A 16,380-nucleotide genomic window follows, 5' to 3' on the forward strand; every position below is an offset into this window, starting at 1 on the left:
ATACTTACAAATAGTTTTCCATAATATTTGGGTGCCTGTTCCACAATAAAGGGGAAAGTTCTAATGGCACAAACTTTGGCATCATTGTGTTCCCCAAAGCAAGAGGAATTCGAAAATTTATGAGTGCTCTAAAGGAGACACAGCATATGTGCACTAGTACACTATTCTTTTTATTATTGTTATACACTATTCTTTTATTATGTAGCCTAGTGAAAGACAGGATGTTTTAGCTACTGTGGCATATATTACTAAACCCTCTGCCACCACGACATCAAGTAGCAAGACTACAGAAAATGAAAAGACGTTGAAATCACTAAGGAAGGTGTGTAATTTGACTTACCTACATGCATGTACCCTCCATTTATTTGCAGAAATTACATCAAATTGAACAGTTGAAAGAAAAGCAACTCAAAGGGGAAAAACTAGAGGCTAATCAGGTAAATGCTATGTTAAACTATTTACTGGCTATGGGAACACCTGGTTTACTGGAATTGGGATATTGCAAAAAAAAAAAAAAGAAGAAAATGTACATGTACTGTATCTGTTTATCTAATCTATTTGTCTACCTGACTGCCTGTCTGTCTATTTACTTATATATGTTTGTGTCTGTTTGCACTCATATAAGCAAAAAGTTTTATGCTTAAAGCAGTTAGTGTGTGTAAGAAATGTTACTTGGGAATAGGAAGGTATGGGAATAGCAAGGTTTTGAAACATTATGATTGCTGACAGGTCGTACGGATATTTGACGGTTTCAAAGCTGCATGGCCTGTTGGTTATCATAAATTGCAAAATACACTTAGGGTATGTAATTGGTATACAATGGTTATCATTATTGATGTAGGGATTTACATACATATATCTGAATAACACATTAAAACTAGTTACTGACTTTCCTTGCATATGGCACCAACTCTCTCCAATTCTTTTAATGCATGGTGTGGCAGAGAAAACGAAATAGCAATATGGTAAAGATGCACCTGTGGGTTAAAACATCCAAAATTAATTGTATCCAGTTGTATCATTTGTGCTTGTGCAACTGATCATGAGTCCCCCAGATTGTTTATAAAACAAATTATCCACCCACAGAACCCCACTTTATTTAGCAGCTTGTTCCTGCCAGTTCATTCACTGCTATACATACATGTAATCGTAGTACAAAACAAATTTTGTAGGCAGTGTGGGATCTTGTTTCTGAAAGTAACATGCCATTAACTTGGGTATTACAAAGTTGTGTGTAATGTGTACCAAAGAATTGAAATGATAGTCACTTTACTTTTTTGTTACTGATGTGCAGATTGAAAAAATAAAGGCTGAAGATTCCATTATTGAAGCAATTCAGTCATTGGAGATGGGTAGTACTTAGTTGGACATATACATATTCATATTTTGCTGTAACTTAATTACAATTTATTCATATGCATAATTGTATTTTTATATGTGTGATTTGCATAGTACTCTTAAAATCACAGGATTCTTTACAACAAACTTATAATACACTTTTCAAAACAAAAGTTTGCCATACAGTATTGTATAGTAGAGATCATGAAGGTTTGGGGCAAACTATCACCCAAAAATCAGCCTTGCTTTTCCTTCATAACAGCACAGCAGTGTTAGTTAGGCATAGTGAAACCCATGTTATGTCTTCGGATCAGCCCAAAACTCTTCCAGCAAGTTTCTATAAAAAATGAATTTTCTACTAATTGACTGATTGCCTGACTAACACTAATTGACTGATTGCCTCCAACCAAGCATAACTATGGATAAGGCTGTGGGCTTGATTTCTTCACTGTTTGACATTGCTTCGGCCTGAGATGTGCTTTTTCGCCAACCACAGCAAGTACAATGCATGCATCACAGACTTACTTTTGTGTCCCATTTCTTTCTCTACCACCATGTAGGTGTTGATTGGCAGTAGATTCATCATGGCTTCAGAACTTTAATTTCCATGGACTGATTGTGGATGTACTGTTCTTTGTATGCAACACTGTATAACAGGTGGAAAATACAGTAGTTGAAAACGAAGTGGACTGACCACTTTTGCATTATAGTTGGGGGATGCATTCAGTCAGTGCTATTTCCTTTGATTAGACACGCGATGGTTCACCAGTGATGAATTATGTTATTACAAACAAGTGTAAGGTAAAATAGAAATTTTACATCTGAGTGGGATCATAGAAATGAAATAAGGGAGCTCATCTACACCTGCAGCTATAATAGTTGAAATTTAATCCCTTCTTCACTCATGACTGTTCAGCTGTAGCTAGGATATGGCTGAAGTAGAAATTAAATGTTAACTAGTATAGCTGCAGGTGTAGATGACCTCCCTTGTTTCATTGTATTTTATTTCTATGAGCTTGACTGAAGGTATCAGTAGTAAATTCAGTTAAGCTTCCACAGAAATTTGTTGGAAGTAGCTCAGTAGCTCTGAACGGAAGACATATTTGGGTTTTATTATGCCTAACTGACATTGCCAAGCTGGCATGAAGGAAAAGTGAGTCTGATGTTTAGGTGATACTTTTGGTCAAACAGCCTAAATCATAATTTCTACTATATATTTTAATTTTAGCTAAGGCCATTATTTAATGATTTTCTGTTTTTCATCAGCACCCGCATGTGTTTTTACTGCCACATGTATTTCCCCATTATTAAAGATTTAACCATTATTTCATCAACCAATTATTGAAGATATGCAGTTCAGTTTTCAAGATTGCTGCACTCATACAGTAGCTATACCTTGCACAATGTAGCCATGCCAAGAGAATGTGAAAGATTGGTGCAATGAAGTTTACAAGTAAGAAGTTGATCCTTGAGTAGAAGCAATCACGTGATGAAGGACGACTATGTATATTACATCTAAAGAAGATAGTTATCAAACTAGCCAGCTAAGTTAGCAATTGCCTGTTATATATGCAGAGAGTGGCATTGGAGAGTATAGAGGCATGAAAATAAATCTAGCTAGCGATACTGTGGCAGATAATGGATAGTGGTAATGACCCACCTGCCCGCACTCTACATTTAGAATTTTATGATGAAAAACAGAAATCACTAAAATAGTGGCCTAATGAATCCTAGGAAGCAGTACTTTGTTTGACATGTAATCACTGATCATCCCTGGAACAGCTTGGAGGTGAATTTCAGATGCAACTTTAAAATAATTTATTGTTGTTTGCAACTCCAGTGCAGGAGATGATTTACATAGTGCAGTACAGAAAACAGTGAGAAGCTGAATCAGTTCCATGTACCACACATACTCATGAATGTCATGATAACATTTGTTGGCATTGTTGTCATGTGAGTTATCATGGGATGCCGAGTAGATAGTCAAATATCCGAACACGTGCACTTGATTATCTAAATGCCGTAATGACCGTTCAATTAGACTACTTTGTCAACAGGTGTGTGTATGTTGTATTAGAATAATTGAAAATGCTGCACAGAAACAGATGGTTGTCAGTTATATGAACACCATTAGTTCGTGTAATTAACTCTCCACTATAAATATGAGGTTAGCTATACCAAGTACACTTTTCCATCTAGTTGGAAGCCTGAAGTCCTGAAAATTGGTAAGGTAAAAAAACAACCATTAGAATTCTCCTAATACCCATATATACAACATAATACATTTCTATGGGAGGTTAGGCCAATGAAATGTGATTTGCAGTTTCGTGTCATCACCCACATACTTTTAATACACCCACATGGAATTTTCATTGAGATCAACATACTCTGATAGAGCAGTCAATTTTACTCTATTAGAGCAATCAGCTATTCTGTAATAGAATAATCACTTCATAGAGGGGCAACAGGGATAGAGTTATGTTTCATATGCTATCATACAGTATGCTAGTACTGTATATTAGGGATCTGGGCTTTTCCAGCCAAAAATATCACCCTAAAACCAACCTCAATTTCCCTTCATGACAACTTGGCAGTATTGGTGCAGCCAAGCCCAAAAATGTCTTCAGACCTTCCAAAAAGTTTCTATGGATTTTTATTCTGACTAACTGATGCCTTCAGCCAAGCATAACTTGACACTGGATATAGCTATAGGCTTGATTCTTCACTATTTGACGTCACTTTGTCCCGAGATGTGCCTTTTTGCCAACCGCAGTATGTACAATATACACATCATGGACTTGCCGTGGTGACTGGATTGATTGCAGAGGTGCTTTTCCTACTGTTCTTCGTTTATAGTACTGTATAATGGGGTGAACATAGCTGATATGAAGCATAATGGCTACTTCACTTTCAAGTTAGTAATTGATACCTGGGGTACACGTTCAGACAAAAACATCAACTCTGGTACCATCCTTTCTTTTGATGCAGTATGCGTGTGTTCACCAGTCATAATAAAAAAGTAAACAAGCATGTATTAGGAAAATTTAGTTCAATTAGGGATCATAGAAATAAAAGTAGGGAAACAAGGGAGGTCACCTACACCTGTAGATATGCTAGTGGACATTTAATCCCTAATTCAGTCATGGGTATAGGCTGAAGTAGGGATTAACAATGTCCACTAGTATATCTGCAGGTGTAGGCGACCTCCCTTGTTTCCCTACTTTTTATTTCCTAAGCGAACTTATAATTCCTAATTTTTCCTTCTACTTGTAGCTGATAGTTATGAGTCATCCAGTTAACACTTTTCATATATATATAGCTATGTTAAAGTTCTACACTCTGATTAGTGTTCAAAAAAGCATGTTGGTGGTTGCATGAGAACTAGATCACCACATGTATAGTTACCACTGGAGGTAGAAATAACAAGCCTTATGACTGACGTATGAGTCTGAACGATCAAGTCCAAAAGGATTTAGCCATTAGTTTGTGTCAATAACTGCATGAATTATCCATGGCATGGTATTGTCCAGGTGGTAATAAAGGAGTTTCATTTAGAATTTCTGTTGAAGAGCACAGAACATAAGTATTTCATGATGCTTTATTTGCTGTGGTTCTCTTTTGGATTGCTCACACATGCGCAGTGCATTTGTGGTCAAAACTTTCTGTGGATCATACCAAGAACTGTTCCACTGGAGAGTACTCTACAACTCTTGAAGATTTGATGCTTTATCAAGAATTTGTTCTCCCACATGGTGCATGTGTGTGTATTGAGTGTTGAGAGACCTTGTTGTTACAGTCTCATTCAGGTTACTGAAGTGCTGGCATTATTTTTGCCTATAATAATTATATTTAGCTAGCCAATGAACATTTACAGGTGTATAATTTCTTTACATCCATAGATGCTGATCTCAGTGATCTGTGTATGTGCATTAACCATGATTAAAAATATGAATAATAATCGTCCACATCAAATTCTCAAAAATCAGAGCAAGAAACTAGTGACAAAGTTTTATTAGCCTTAGGCTTTAATAAAAGGGTGAGTGTTTTGTGTTTACATGTACAGTAGTTAAATAAATAAGTAGTAACCATAACTCCATAAGTAAATAATTTGGGCAGTTTGCGCTAGTTGCCAACCATGAATCTGCCATCTATATCTTCCAAGAAACTCCCAGGACACAATAAATAGTTACATGGGCACGTGAGGTAAGTTTGAAGCTCAAAATGTCTTTTAGTGACCATGGACAGGAGAATCTTAAACCTGATGGATCAGTGATTGTGGGATACAATGTTTAGGGTATGAAACTAGTCTACTATCTAGCAATTTGTTGTACCACAATTACATTAGGTTAAAGACCAATATATCTTCTTGTGTGACTTTCCTTCCTTACATGTTATGTGAGTGACTGTAGAAGTATACATCATATTTGATTTACCTCAAATGATCATGATCTATTTTGTTGAGTTTCACTGTCAGGAAATATGATGACCTAACTATATGTCTCTTTAACTGAATACCTAAATTACCACTAAACTTGAATAGCTTCTTGATGGTAATGTTTTGAAGTGACACAATTACATTAAAGTCTGCATGAACTTCACATGAACATGTTGTACTGTGTAACATGATAAACTATGTAGCTAGTTTAAGGAGATTCACATTGTATCACATTGTCTGTCCAGCCTATTAATATTATACACAGCACATTTAATATTGTATTCCCACAGCAGCAGGCCCATAGCCAGAAAAAAGGTCCACAAATTTAGTAAAAAAGTCCACAATTTTAGCAAAAAGGTCCATAATTTAACCAAAAAGGTCCACAATTTTAGTATACAAGTCCAAATTTTCAGGAGCAAAAGTCCATTAGCTACAGTTTACTAGATACCACTAATAAATTAAGTGCTCCGAGTAACTTATTCAGTGCTTGTATTAAAATTAATGCAATACAAGATCGAGATACTCTAATAGAGCACTCAATCACTCTAATAGAACAGTCACAATTACATTTTCTTTTTAATTTACATGTAGATTGTCTAAACCGAGCTTTCATACGATTTTGGTGGACAAGCCCCTCCTCCATGCAGAGCCCATGAATAGCATCCATGCTTCAACTCCATGCAATGTGTAAATTTCATTGTTTAAGACACCCTTTGTTCTGCTCCACTGCCCCTGTTGATCATGGCAGAATGCTCAATCTTTCCCATTCTTATTCAGTGTGACATTCCAATATATTATTTAGACACATGCATGTGCAGACGGTATAATTACAGTAGCAGTAGAGATATTTTTCCAGATCTTCAGCTAACATAAAAATGTTATTTTTAATGCAACTAAATTCAACCTTTTAGTATGTATTTTCAAAAAATTTCCTGTGGGGGCATGCCCCCAGACCCCCCCTAGTTTCAGCATGCTTTGCATGTTGGGTGTACACACCATAATATAATCTGAATCATGTCATATACATAAAAAGGTCCACTTTTCTTCTAAAAGAACCTACCCAGATAAAAGTCTGGCTACGGCCCTGCAGTAGATACATCAAATGAATTGATGAGACATCAAAAGGTAAAACTACAAACATAATATTATTTTGTCTAATATAGTCCATGCATTACTAATGTGAATGGATTTGACAAAACCAGGTTTCTGCACATAAATATTCCAATGCTTCAACTTTAACAGTCAGTATGCTATTGGCCTAAAATTTTCACACAATGGCATCATATGTAAATAGCAGGTCAAAATTTGAGACTGATGGCATGCTCCTACACTGAGATAGGTGCTTCAAAATCACAAATCTTGATGTGTTGTGGAAGTCTGGTTTTGTCAAATCCGGTTACAAATAATTTTAAGAGTAAGATTTTGTTGTTCCATGCGTTGTACAGACCTTACAGCTAGGGGTCATGGAAGAATGGCCCGAGTAGCCAGTCCTCACTGCTCAATACTGAAGTGATTATATCCTTCAAGAAGAGTGACTGAAATGACTTATAAATCCCTAGAAGGGCTAGAACATATGAAACTGTATAACAAAAGCATGTTGGGACAGTGACTTCTTAAAATCATTGAGTTAAACTTGTCTGAAGGCATCAGTACAATAGTGTTGGTTACTTAGCCAATCAATTCTGTTTAATATATACATCATTTCTGGTCATACTGAAAGCATGTCTGTGCCTGATTGTTCCAACCAAGATGCCATGCAATTGGTTGGTGCCTTGTTGACAGAAAAATGCATACCTATCTACATTTGTGATCCATATAATATGATAACTAACTTATAAAAATATCTCATGCACATGATACATACAAATATAACTAACTGCACTACACTGTCTATATGCAGTGCCACTATGCCATGGTCCAATTACAGAACTGTATATATATATTCCATTAACATGATGTCATGTATAGAGGATTCTACAATATGTCTTCAAGGTAAATTAACTGATAATTATATGGACCTGCACGGTATACCATCATGGTTCTCCTAGAGTTGAGTTGGTGTGCTTCTTAGCCATGTGTTGCTTGAGCTGACGAGTTTGAGAAAAACATCTGTGACAATGCTGACATTGGTAAGGCTTCGTATGCACTTTCATGTGCTTGTTGAGATATCCTGGCTGAGCAAATGATTTACTACATTGTTGACAATGAAATGGCTTATCAGTTACAGTATGAAGTCTTGTGTGTCGTAATAGCATGTCGCTACGAGTGAATAACTTATCACAATATTGACATCGAAAAGGTTTTTTACTAGTGTGAATACTATCAACATGTTTTCTGAGATAGCTATCATAGAAGAAAGATGCACTGCAATGCTGGCACTGGTGAGGTTTTCGTATTATACCATGAAACTTCATATGTCTATCGACCTTAGGATTTGAAGAAAATGACCTACTGCAGTACTGACATGGATACGGTCTAGTATGTGATGTAGTATGTTGCTGCAGACTGATTTTTTGTTTAAACAATTTGCCACAATAGTGACAACAGAATGGTTTATCACAAAGGATGAGATGAAGTTTAATATGTGCTGTGGCTTGCTCTTGTGAAGAGAATGACTGACCACATTGCAAGCATGGATAATTTTGGTCTTTAAGAAAAGACACCTCGGGTAGACTATCATCACTAGATGAAGGCAAACTAGAAATTTCACTAGATGCAGTCAAGTCTGTATTAAGTGACATAAACTCTCTGTGATCTCCTACAGAAATCAACGAATCGTCATCTGATGAAATCACAACTATGTCATCATCTGAATCAGAAATCATCATTATGTCATCATCCAAATCAGAAATCACTATTAAGTCCAGCTGGTCATCGTCACAGATTGGTTGAACAATATTTTGTTGTTGAATTCTGTCATTATGGTCCTTACTTGTACTCATGGAATTATTCGTGCTCTCAGCCACATCTTGACTTTGCTGTTCACACTTGTCAGTGTCTATGCTGTCATCACATGCCATGACTGCTAAATAGTTAGGATCTATATGTCATATAGTACGTAATGTAATTTTAGCAATGTATGCAAATATAAGCAATCTTACCAGAGGTACTGTCTACTGACAATCCAAGATGTTTGGTAGCAAACTCTGTTCCATACCATGTTAACAATTCAGCTCCTGGCCTTATTTCCTGACAGGCAGAATAATAGATATTATCCTTGTACTGAAATGCTGCCAAGTTCTGCTCTTCATCATCTCTTGCACAGTTGACAAATCTCATCCAGTTTGCATGTTCCTCTTCTTTACCATCAATGTAGAAGGAAGCACCTCCCAATTGTTTTACCTAATTGTATATTAATTTTATGATCAATTAAAACTATTATTTACTTTTAGCAGTCAATTATGGAAAGTGGGGAGTGGGACAATGGGCATGGTAGGAAGTAGTGAATACAGGTTGACTGGATGAGGTGTGAGTACTGGTAACTGCTGCAAGTGTTGCTGATGATGGAGCAGATAGAAATGAATTACCCATGGCTGAGGTGTAATACAGGAGAAGAGGGTATTGTTGAAGGTTTAGAAAACGTGCTGTACAAGCTTGATTGACAAGAGGTAACTGATGATGGGCAGAATGAAGCAGTAAGGACTTTTACCTAATTGTTGAACACAGCCAATAGAAATAGGGTTGCAGGTGTTATAACAACAGCAGCATAGAGTAACAGTTTTCAAAATTATACTGTGTTGTATCCACTTCTGCATCGGAGTGTAAATTTCTATGTAATTGATGCTGCTAATTTATGATACCTACCTAGGGTTCACCCTATGATAAAATACAAAACTTTATCTCAAAAACAACAACTGTAATCTACAGTGTACATGTATTATCAGGGGTGGATTTCTGAGGTTTCCAGAAATCGGTCAAGAAAGATCGAAATACCCTAATAGAACACAAATTACAGAGATGTTTTACAAGTTAGCTAGTTTTATATGCTTCTCACACTAAGGCATTCCTTACCATACATAATTTAAACTAAAATGCTATGTAGCTATGTCCTGGAATCACAAATACTGGATTGGAAACCAGCCATCAAAATTCTTAGAGCCACCCATGATTGTTCTATAGAATACTCCCTTGTAATTTAACCTGTTTGGTTAAGCAAACACCATTCAGGTAAAAAATTTAACCATCTCACAAGCATATATAAGAAACTTTAGCCAACTGATTTATTATCTGTTCAAAACCAGCTACTCTGTATCATGTTGAATGATGTAATTAATCAGCCATGCTCAAATAGTTCATTAATCTAATTATGGCTATTGGCAATACTGAACATTTAGGGATTCAAAATACCATTGGCTAAACTTATGTGCAGGTTCAGCGTAATTCTTACCTCCCAAACATATCTACAGTCAGTGTTAGGTCCTATATCACTATCTTGTAGAATCACTCCCTTATATGGCCCCATCTTGGTACCTTTAGGAATCAATTCGGTAGCAAATACACCTAATCCAGCATCCCTGATAGTTGACTGCTTCACTCTTAGCTGTTTTGGTACAGGAATTTTAGTGTACCGTTTTGATATCCAATCAGTCCCAAGGGTCTCATCTAATACGTTCAATGATTCATGGGATGTGCCATCATGTTGACGTATGATGTAATCAGCATAGTCTGAAAATGTATATAGGGAAAATTATGTAGTTGACATAGAAAACTTATTTTCATGAATTTGAAGCTGCCGTACAGTCTGGTTGTTAAGCACATGTATATAATAAGCGCATACTTGTTTCTTGTAGCTAATCATGGTTGATAAACAAATGCATGCGGACAAACATGAAATTACCAACACAAGGTGCAAGAGAATAGAGGTTTGTCAACTATGTGAGACTCAAAAGTTCACGTACTACATGGCCAATAATAATGTGAATTTCTTTGTTTTCTAAAACAAAATGGTCTTCTGCACCATGGAATTCATGCTCCACACGATGGATTTGTACTGGAACTAGACTCCATGTATTTGTACACGTGGTGACTGCAAATCACAGTGGTTAGTATAATCCATGAATGCTCACAGCAAGGTATTTTATTAGGAGCATGTACTTAACAAATACACAAAAAATTTTTGGGGATGTTTATTAAGCAGATGTGCCTAACAACCAGACTCTACAATACGATGTACAAAATTGTTTAACACACAGAGGTTACTTCTTTTGTGTATTTTATAAATAATTGTATTTGAATTGACTTTGTGAACTATACAATGTCTTGCTCAACAGTAAAACAGCAACAACACTAGCACACACATCACACACACACACACATGCATGCACCCCCCCCCCCCCCCACACACACACACACAAACCAGGGGAGGATTTAGGAACTGGTAGGAGGAGGGGCATACTCAGGCCAGGAAGCAGGTGGTCAGGAAGAAAATTCTCCAGGTATACCAATGAGATACTCAAATGTCAGATCCAGTTGGAGAGACGCAAGGTTCGTACAGTGTGTGAAGCACACCCCAAAGATGCAGAGCATGAGCCATCTAGAAGCATGCCATTCAAGAAAATATTTTGTCCTATGGAATTGAATTTGGAAGTAATTTTAACTGAAACAAGCTATACAACTTGTAACATTATTAAGCTTATCTTTATTATATTAGTCTTTATAAAAGGATAGTTGCACTGTAACTAGTAGATTTAGTATACAATTGTAGTTGTCGCTTTAGAGATAATTGTCATGATAAGAAACAATGTGCACAATATTAAAATCACTTGCCAAAGCAGTATAATGGCTATCTATATCTCTATTAAAGTTATTGGATTGGGTATTTCAATTAGAGTATTCTTTTGTAGTGACCTGGAGAGGGCTATGGGGAGGATTCCTATACTTTCCTCCTTATTGAAGCTAACATAAATACAGCTTCTCTGTACATGTTTTAACAGTCCCATGCATACATGGCTCTTTAAGTGTGGCACCTTGAATCTGGAAGAAGATGGAGTGAGAAGCTTTAGCCTCAAAATGCCCCATGTTGGATCCCCATGGGACACTGAATACCACCAGCTAGAGGTATTCCTAACTAACTGATTAGTTTCAACTTTACACTTACATGAGTACAGATCTCTCTCTTCAGTGGTTTTCACTGCCATGTGCGCACTTGCACGCAAACCAGCTGTATAAACTATTCGAAAAGTTACAAATATACGTAATTACTTTAATTCAGCAAATACAACAATATGCAAGTAGTGGGTGTGCTTGCTACTGGAAAGATGCTTGAAAACCAGTCTGGAGTTTGTTTCAGAAGCCTTAACTAGTGATAATAACCAGTGTTGAGGGTAATGCATTACTTATGTAACGATTTACATAATCTTAGGTAACAAAGTAATTTACAACAAAACATGCTATAAAAACTAGCAATATAGCCCAAATTACTTTACTTACAACTGTAACACATTACCTAAGTAATGAAATTACTGTAACGAATCGAATATTAAATAATCATACAGTACGATCAAGAGTTAATAATAGTAGGGAGGGAGAGTGTCTAACGCTCAATAGGCCTGTATAAAATGAGTGCGTAGAGCACCCCACTTATTATCGTATACCTTTGTAATTTCCTATAGTGTTGATGACCGCAATAAACACGTTATGTCACATTTTGTATGGCCTTGCAAAATCGATAGTTGGTGAGAAAGCAGTGATGCGAAGATGGCTACTCCAGTGAGTGATGGAAGAACCAGAGAGAAATCGTTCATAACTTTCATCTGGCGCTTTTTCTTAGGTTGGGATTCCTCAGGCTGTGTTTCATCGGCGCTGCTTCTTTTCCTTGCCATTGCTTTCGTCTGACACTTCTTCTTGGTTACTTCCAGCTCATCACGATGCTTCTTCTTGGGCCTTACCTCGGGACGTGGCTGAACGGTAGATTGGTGATGCAATTCTACCTGTGCTTCCGAGCGTGCTTCATCTCAGCTTTCCTCATTGATCTTCTCTGACACTTCTTCTTGCTAGGCTGAACTGTTTCTGCTTCAATTTCGGCCAGTACCGAGGGCTGTTCATCACAAATCGACATGTTTGATTGCACACGCTGCCTCGCATGTTGCTCACGAGACTGATTCGTGAACAGCTAGTAGTATCGATAACGTCCTTCTGCGGCGTGCCTCATTTCACATCTCCCTTCATGCAATCAACACGTCTGGCCAAGAAGCCAGATTGTCTTACGCGCTCATTTTATACAGGCCTATTGAGCGTTAGACACTCTCCCTCCCTACTATTATTAACTCTTGGTGCGATAGTACTGTATAGTAGGGACCACAAAGGAGTAGGAAAGAAAACGTCACTAGGAAGGCTGGTTTTTGGGTGGCCCATGAAAAACGTCACCCAAAAACCAGCCTCGTTGTTCCCAGACGGTGGTGATGAGGCAGTATTGGTTAGGTAAAACTAAGCCCAAACAAACCTTCAGATCAACCCGAAATGCTTTCAACAAGTTGTTATGGAATATTTAAGAAAAAATTATTTAACAGAATTTTCTGCTGACTGAGTAACTGACTGACTGATGCCTTCAAGCAGGCATAACTCGATAACAGATAAGGCTACGGGCTTGATTTTCTCCCTATTCGATGCCGCTTCAGCCCTAGAGGTGCCTTTTGGCATACCACAGTACATACAGTGCATTCTTCATGGACTTACCAGTGTCCTCCTTTGTGTCCCATTCATCTTTGCTGACAACGAAACGTGTCGATTTGGCGGTAGCACATGACAGCTTCCCTTCGTAATGGAAATCGTCCGTAATTTTCATTGTGGCTACTTTGATTGCAGAGGTGCTTTACGAACAGTTCTTGATTCATAATGCTACATAACAGGTTGAACATAGCTGACAATGAAGTGTAATGGGTATTTCACTTTTCAGATGATAATTGATAGCTGGGGTGAGCAACGTCTTTTCTTTCTTTTGATGCAGTATGTGTGGGTCCACCAGTCATAATAATTCTATTTTACAAAAAAAGTTGACAAACAAGCACACAAAAATTTCAACTATAGTAGGGACCATACCACATCGATAAAAAAAGTACTGAAACAAGCTGGAGTAGTGCACGATATTAAATCACAGTAAAACAATAAGAAGTGTTATATCCCTACTGTGCTCAAGATACCATCATAAGAAGAGCACAGAATACTTCTTATTGGTTTACTGTGATTTAATATCATGCACTACTTCAGCTTGTTTCAGTACTTTTATCAATGTGCTATGGTTTCTACTCTAGTTCCAATTTTTTGTGTGTACTTGTCAACAGAATTGAAACAAAGGAATGTAATTAAACAATGATGTCACAACAATAGCCAACAGTAAGTAGTTCTCAACAGAGATTGACGAATGACTGCTAACATACAAAGACCCATATTGAGTAGGGAGCATTACAACTACAAGGCTCTGTACTACCTCCATATTTTGTTCTTTTATTGGCGACTACAAGCAGCCTCAATCACATTTTCACAGAACTTCATGACAAAACTCTTCCACGCATTACACAATTCTATGGTAACTCCAATACAAGCATCACAAAATTTTAGAAATTACCAACAATGCTTAGTCTTGCGTAGCCAGACTCTTTTCTTCTTTTGAGTGGGGGCAGGGAAAGAAAAAGGTCTGGTGAACATAAGATGACATTGTGTTGTGGGCTTATCCTGGGATTCTACTGCACAGCCTCTGGATTGTTTAGTGGTGTGAATGAAGTGTTTTACTAATCATTGCATCATTTGTGTTCTGTTGCCATAGATAATAAAGCAGTGACTACTGGCTATGGTAATAGAACTCAAGCAATGCAAAGATCAGCAGATCATGTCATCCGCACTAATAAACAATCCTGAAGTTGCACATAGAACCCACAATTTCAGGATAGGCCAAATAATAATGCTATACTACTGTATGTTTACCACACTCTTTTCTTTTCCCACCCCCACACAAAAGAAAGAAAAGGGTCTGGCTATGCGATGCTGGAGTTACCTGTACCCGTTTTCTGTAACATGCAACAGATTTTGAATGCTAGAGTGACCAGACCCCTTTAGACCAACCAAACAGTACTACAGTACTGTTTGATAGCTAGTTAGTAGCATAGATTATAAGCTATGTTAGTAGCTATATACAAATATTTTGCACTGTATCAGTGATACCTTTGGTCTATGGTAACAGACTTTCCCACGCTGTTATTTGTAGCAGCTACAGCACTTCAGATATTAGAGGCAATACAAAACGGGAAAGCCATTATGCATTCGCTAAATAAACCTGAGTTGAACCCTTCACACCCAACAAATCTCTACCACAAGACAGTACAAATGTTTAGTACCTCACATGATCACAGTACTACATTAAATCATCAGTATGAAATGTATATCAAGATCGTCAAGTTTTGAATCTTTCTCTTATTAAAGTTTACCATTTTGTGAATATTTTCATTTGTCTCAAGTTCCTACAAGATCACATTATCTATTTGGCCTGCTATTTCTTCTATCCATTATTCTTTCTTTGTCCATTTTTGTGGAACACCATACCTCATGCCATTCTGCAGATTAAAGCCACCCTTATAAATGTTCAGCCCTCCATCGCTTTCTTTTCTGATCATTTGTACGTTAATTAGGTGTTTATTTTGTTTTGTACAAGCCTGTTGCTTTGTCCTAGTAGTCAGTAGTTTCACTGCCTTAATTGTGTTACTGTATGTATGGGAGTGCGTTTGCAGACTTGTCCTTTAGTCTTACGGCAAAATTGATAATAAAATAAATTCCCACGTGATGGGTCCTAGCTAGGTCACACACATACACATGTATGTAGAATACCTGAAAGTGATCATCAATAAGGGGGATGTCACACAGGCTCTTGCTGTAGGTATATCTGCGACCGTGGTCAAACCACAAATCGCTCTACAGTGGAGACGAAGCTCGGAACGAAGAGTTAAAAAACCACAATCGGTTAGCCAAAGTTTACGGAATTATACGCAACTCACAAGATGTTACTATAGATGGTACCATAGATACAATATACTTTACAACATGATGGTACAAAGCTCCGGCAGGCATTTCGTTGTCATTCTAATGATCCACAGCTGTTGGCATCAATTATAATATAACCTTGAATATAATGCACCTATCAATGTATTGCCCCACTGCCCCCCCCCCCCCCCCCCCCCCCCCCCTCGGGCATATACAGCCGAATATCAAATACCCCATAGTAGGGCAAGCCTATCGTGTCAAATCCCCACCGTTGGCCCCAGTTGCAACGCGGGATTTAACATAGCGAAGGAAGTTACAACAAAAAATATTTGGGTGCTTACTGAACGATCGTAAAATGCCCCACAGTGGGGCAGCAGTTTCGTGTCAATTCCCCCTGTAAAGCCCCACTTACGCCCGAGGGGGGGGCAATACATTGATAGGTGCATAGCAGCAAGCTGCAAACACACACAGCGCTAGCAGGAGGACAGGAAACTTGGAGTCGTGATTCTTACCTTGACTGATGTCTATTGGTATATAGGATGTTTCATTGTGAAGTCATAGTACCGAAAGTCGTAGCAATAATAGTATCATCCGGCATCGGCTACTTTGAGATTACAAATACATTGCTATAGTAACGA

The 16,380-nt window shown here is 37.6% G+C and overlaps 2 protein-coding genes across 5 annotated transcripts in view; one reads left to right on the top strand and one right to left on the bottom strand.

Annotated features, from left to right (window-relative positions):
* LOC136240249 (eukaryotic translation initiation factor 2A-like) overlaps window positions 1-1,471 on the top strand; it is a 48,051-nt gene extending 46,580 nt beyond the window's left edge. The window contains exons 20-22 of the mRNA XM_066031177.1: window positions 206-322; window positions 372-437; window positions 1,295-1,471. Of these exons, the coding sequence (XP_065887249.1) occupies window positions 206-322; window positions 372-437; window positions 1,295-1,363 (252 nt within the window). The 3' untranslated portion in view covers window positions 1,364-1,471. The remainder of the gene's footprint in view (window positions 1-205; window positions 323-371; window positions 438-1,294) is intronic.
* Window positions 1,472-7,589: 6,118 nt separating this feature from the next.
* Window positions 7,590-16,379, bottom strand: LOC136240572 (histone-lysine N-methyltransferase PRDM9-like). Of its 4 annotated transcripts, none has more exons than XM_066031571.1 (5): window positions 16,255-16,379; window positions 11,871-11,942; window positions 10,161-10,438; window positions 8,875-9,115; window positions 7,590-8,813 (listed from the first exon to the last, which is right to left on the bottom strand). In XM_066031571.1, the coding sequence occupies exons 2-5, from the start codon at window positions 11,908-11,910 to the stop codon at window positions 7,807-7,809; spliced, it is 1,566 nt and encodes a 521-aa protein (XP_065887643.1). In that variant the 5' UTR covers window positions 11,911-11,942; window positions 16,255-16,379; the 3' UTR covers window positions 7,590-7,806. The 4 variants fall into 4 exon arrangements, with proteins under 4 accessions (XP_065887643.1, XP_065887642.1, XP_065887645.1 ...); XM_066031570.1 differs by lacking the exon at window positions 16,255-16,379 and adding an exon at window positions 15,590-15,741; XM_066031573.1 differs by lacking the exon at window positions 11,871-11,942 and having other exon boundaries at window positions 16,255-16,365.
* Between the last annotated feature and the right edge of the window lies 1 nt (window position 16,380).

The sequence above is a fragment of the Dysidea avara genome, chromosome 12, assembly GCF_963678975.1.
Source record: "Dysidea avara chromosome 12, odDysAvar1.4, whole genome shotgun sequence".
Classification (NCBI taxonomy): domain Eukaryota; kingdom Metazoa; phylum Porifera; class Demospongiae; order Dictyoceratida; family Dysideidae; genus Dysidea; species Dysidea avara.

What these genes read in the sequence shown, in the direction of transcription:
- LOC136240572 (XM_066031571.1), bottom strand. Translation starts at nt 11,910, where the DNA reads ATGGCAGTGAAAACCACTGAAGAGAGAGATCTGTACTCAT. An exon ending in AGAGAGAGATCTGTACTCAT is followed by an intron (nt 10,439 to 11,870) that starts GTAAGTGTAAAG and finishes ATACATTTTCAG; the next exon opens with ACTATGCTGATTACATCATA. An exon ending in ACTGTAGATATGTTTGGGAG is followed by an intron (nt 9,116 to 10,160) that starts GTAAGAATTACG and finishes ATATACAATTAG; the next exon opens with GTAAAACAATTGGGAGGTGC.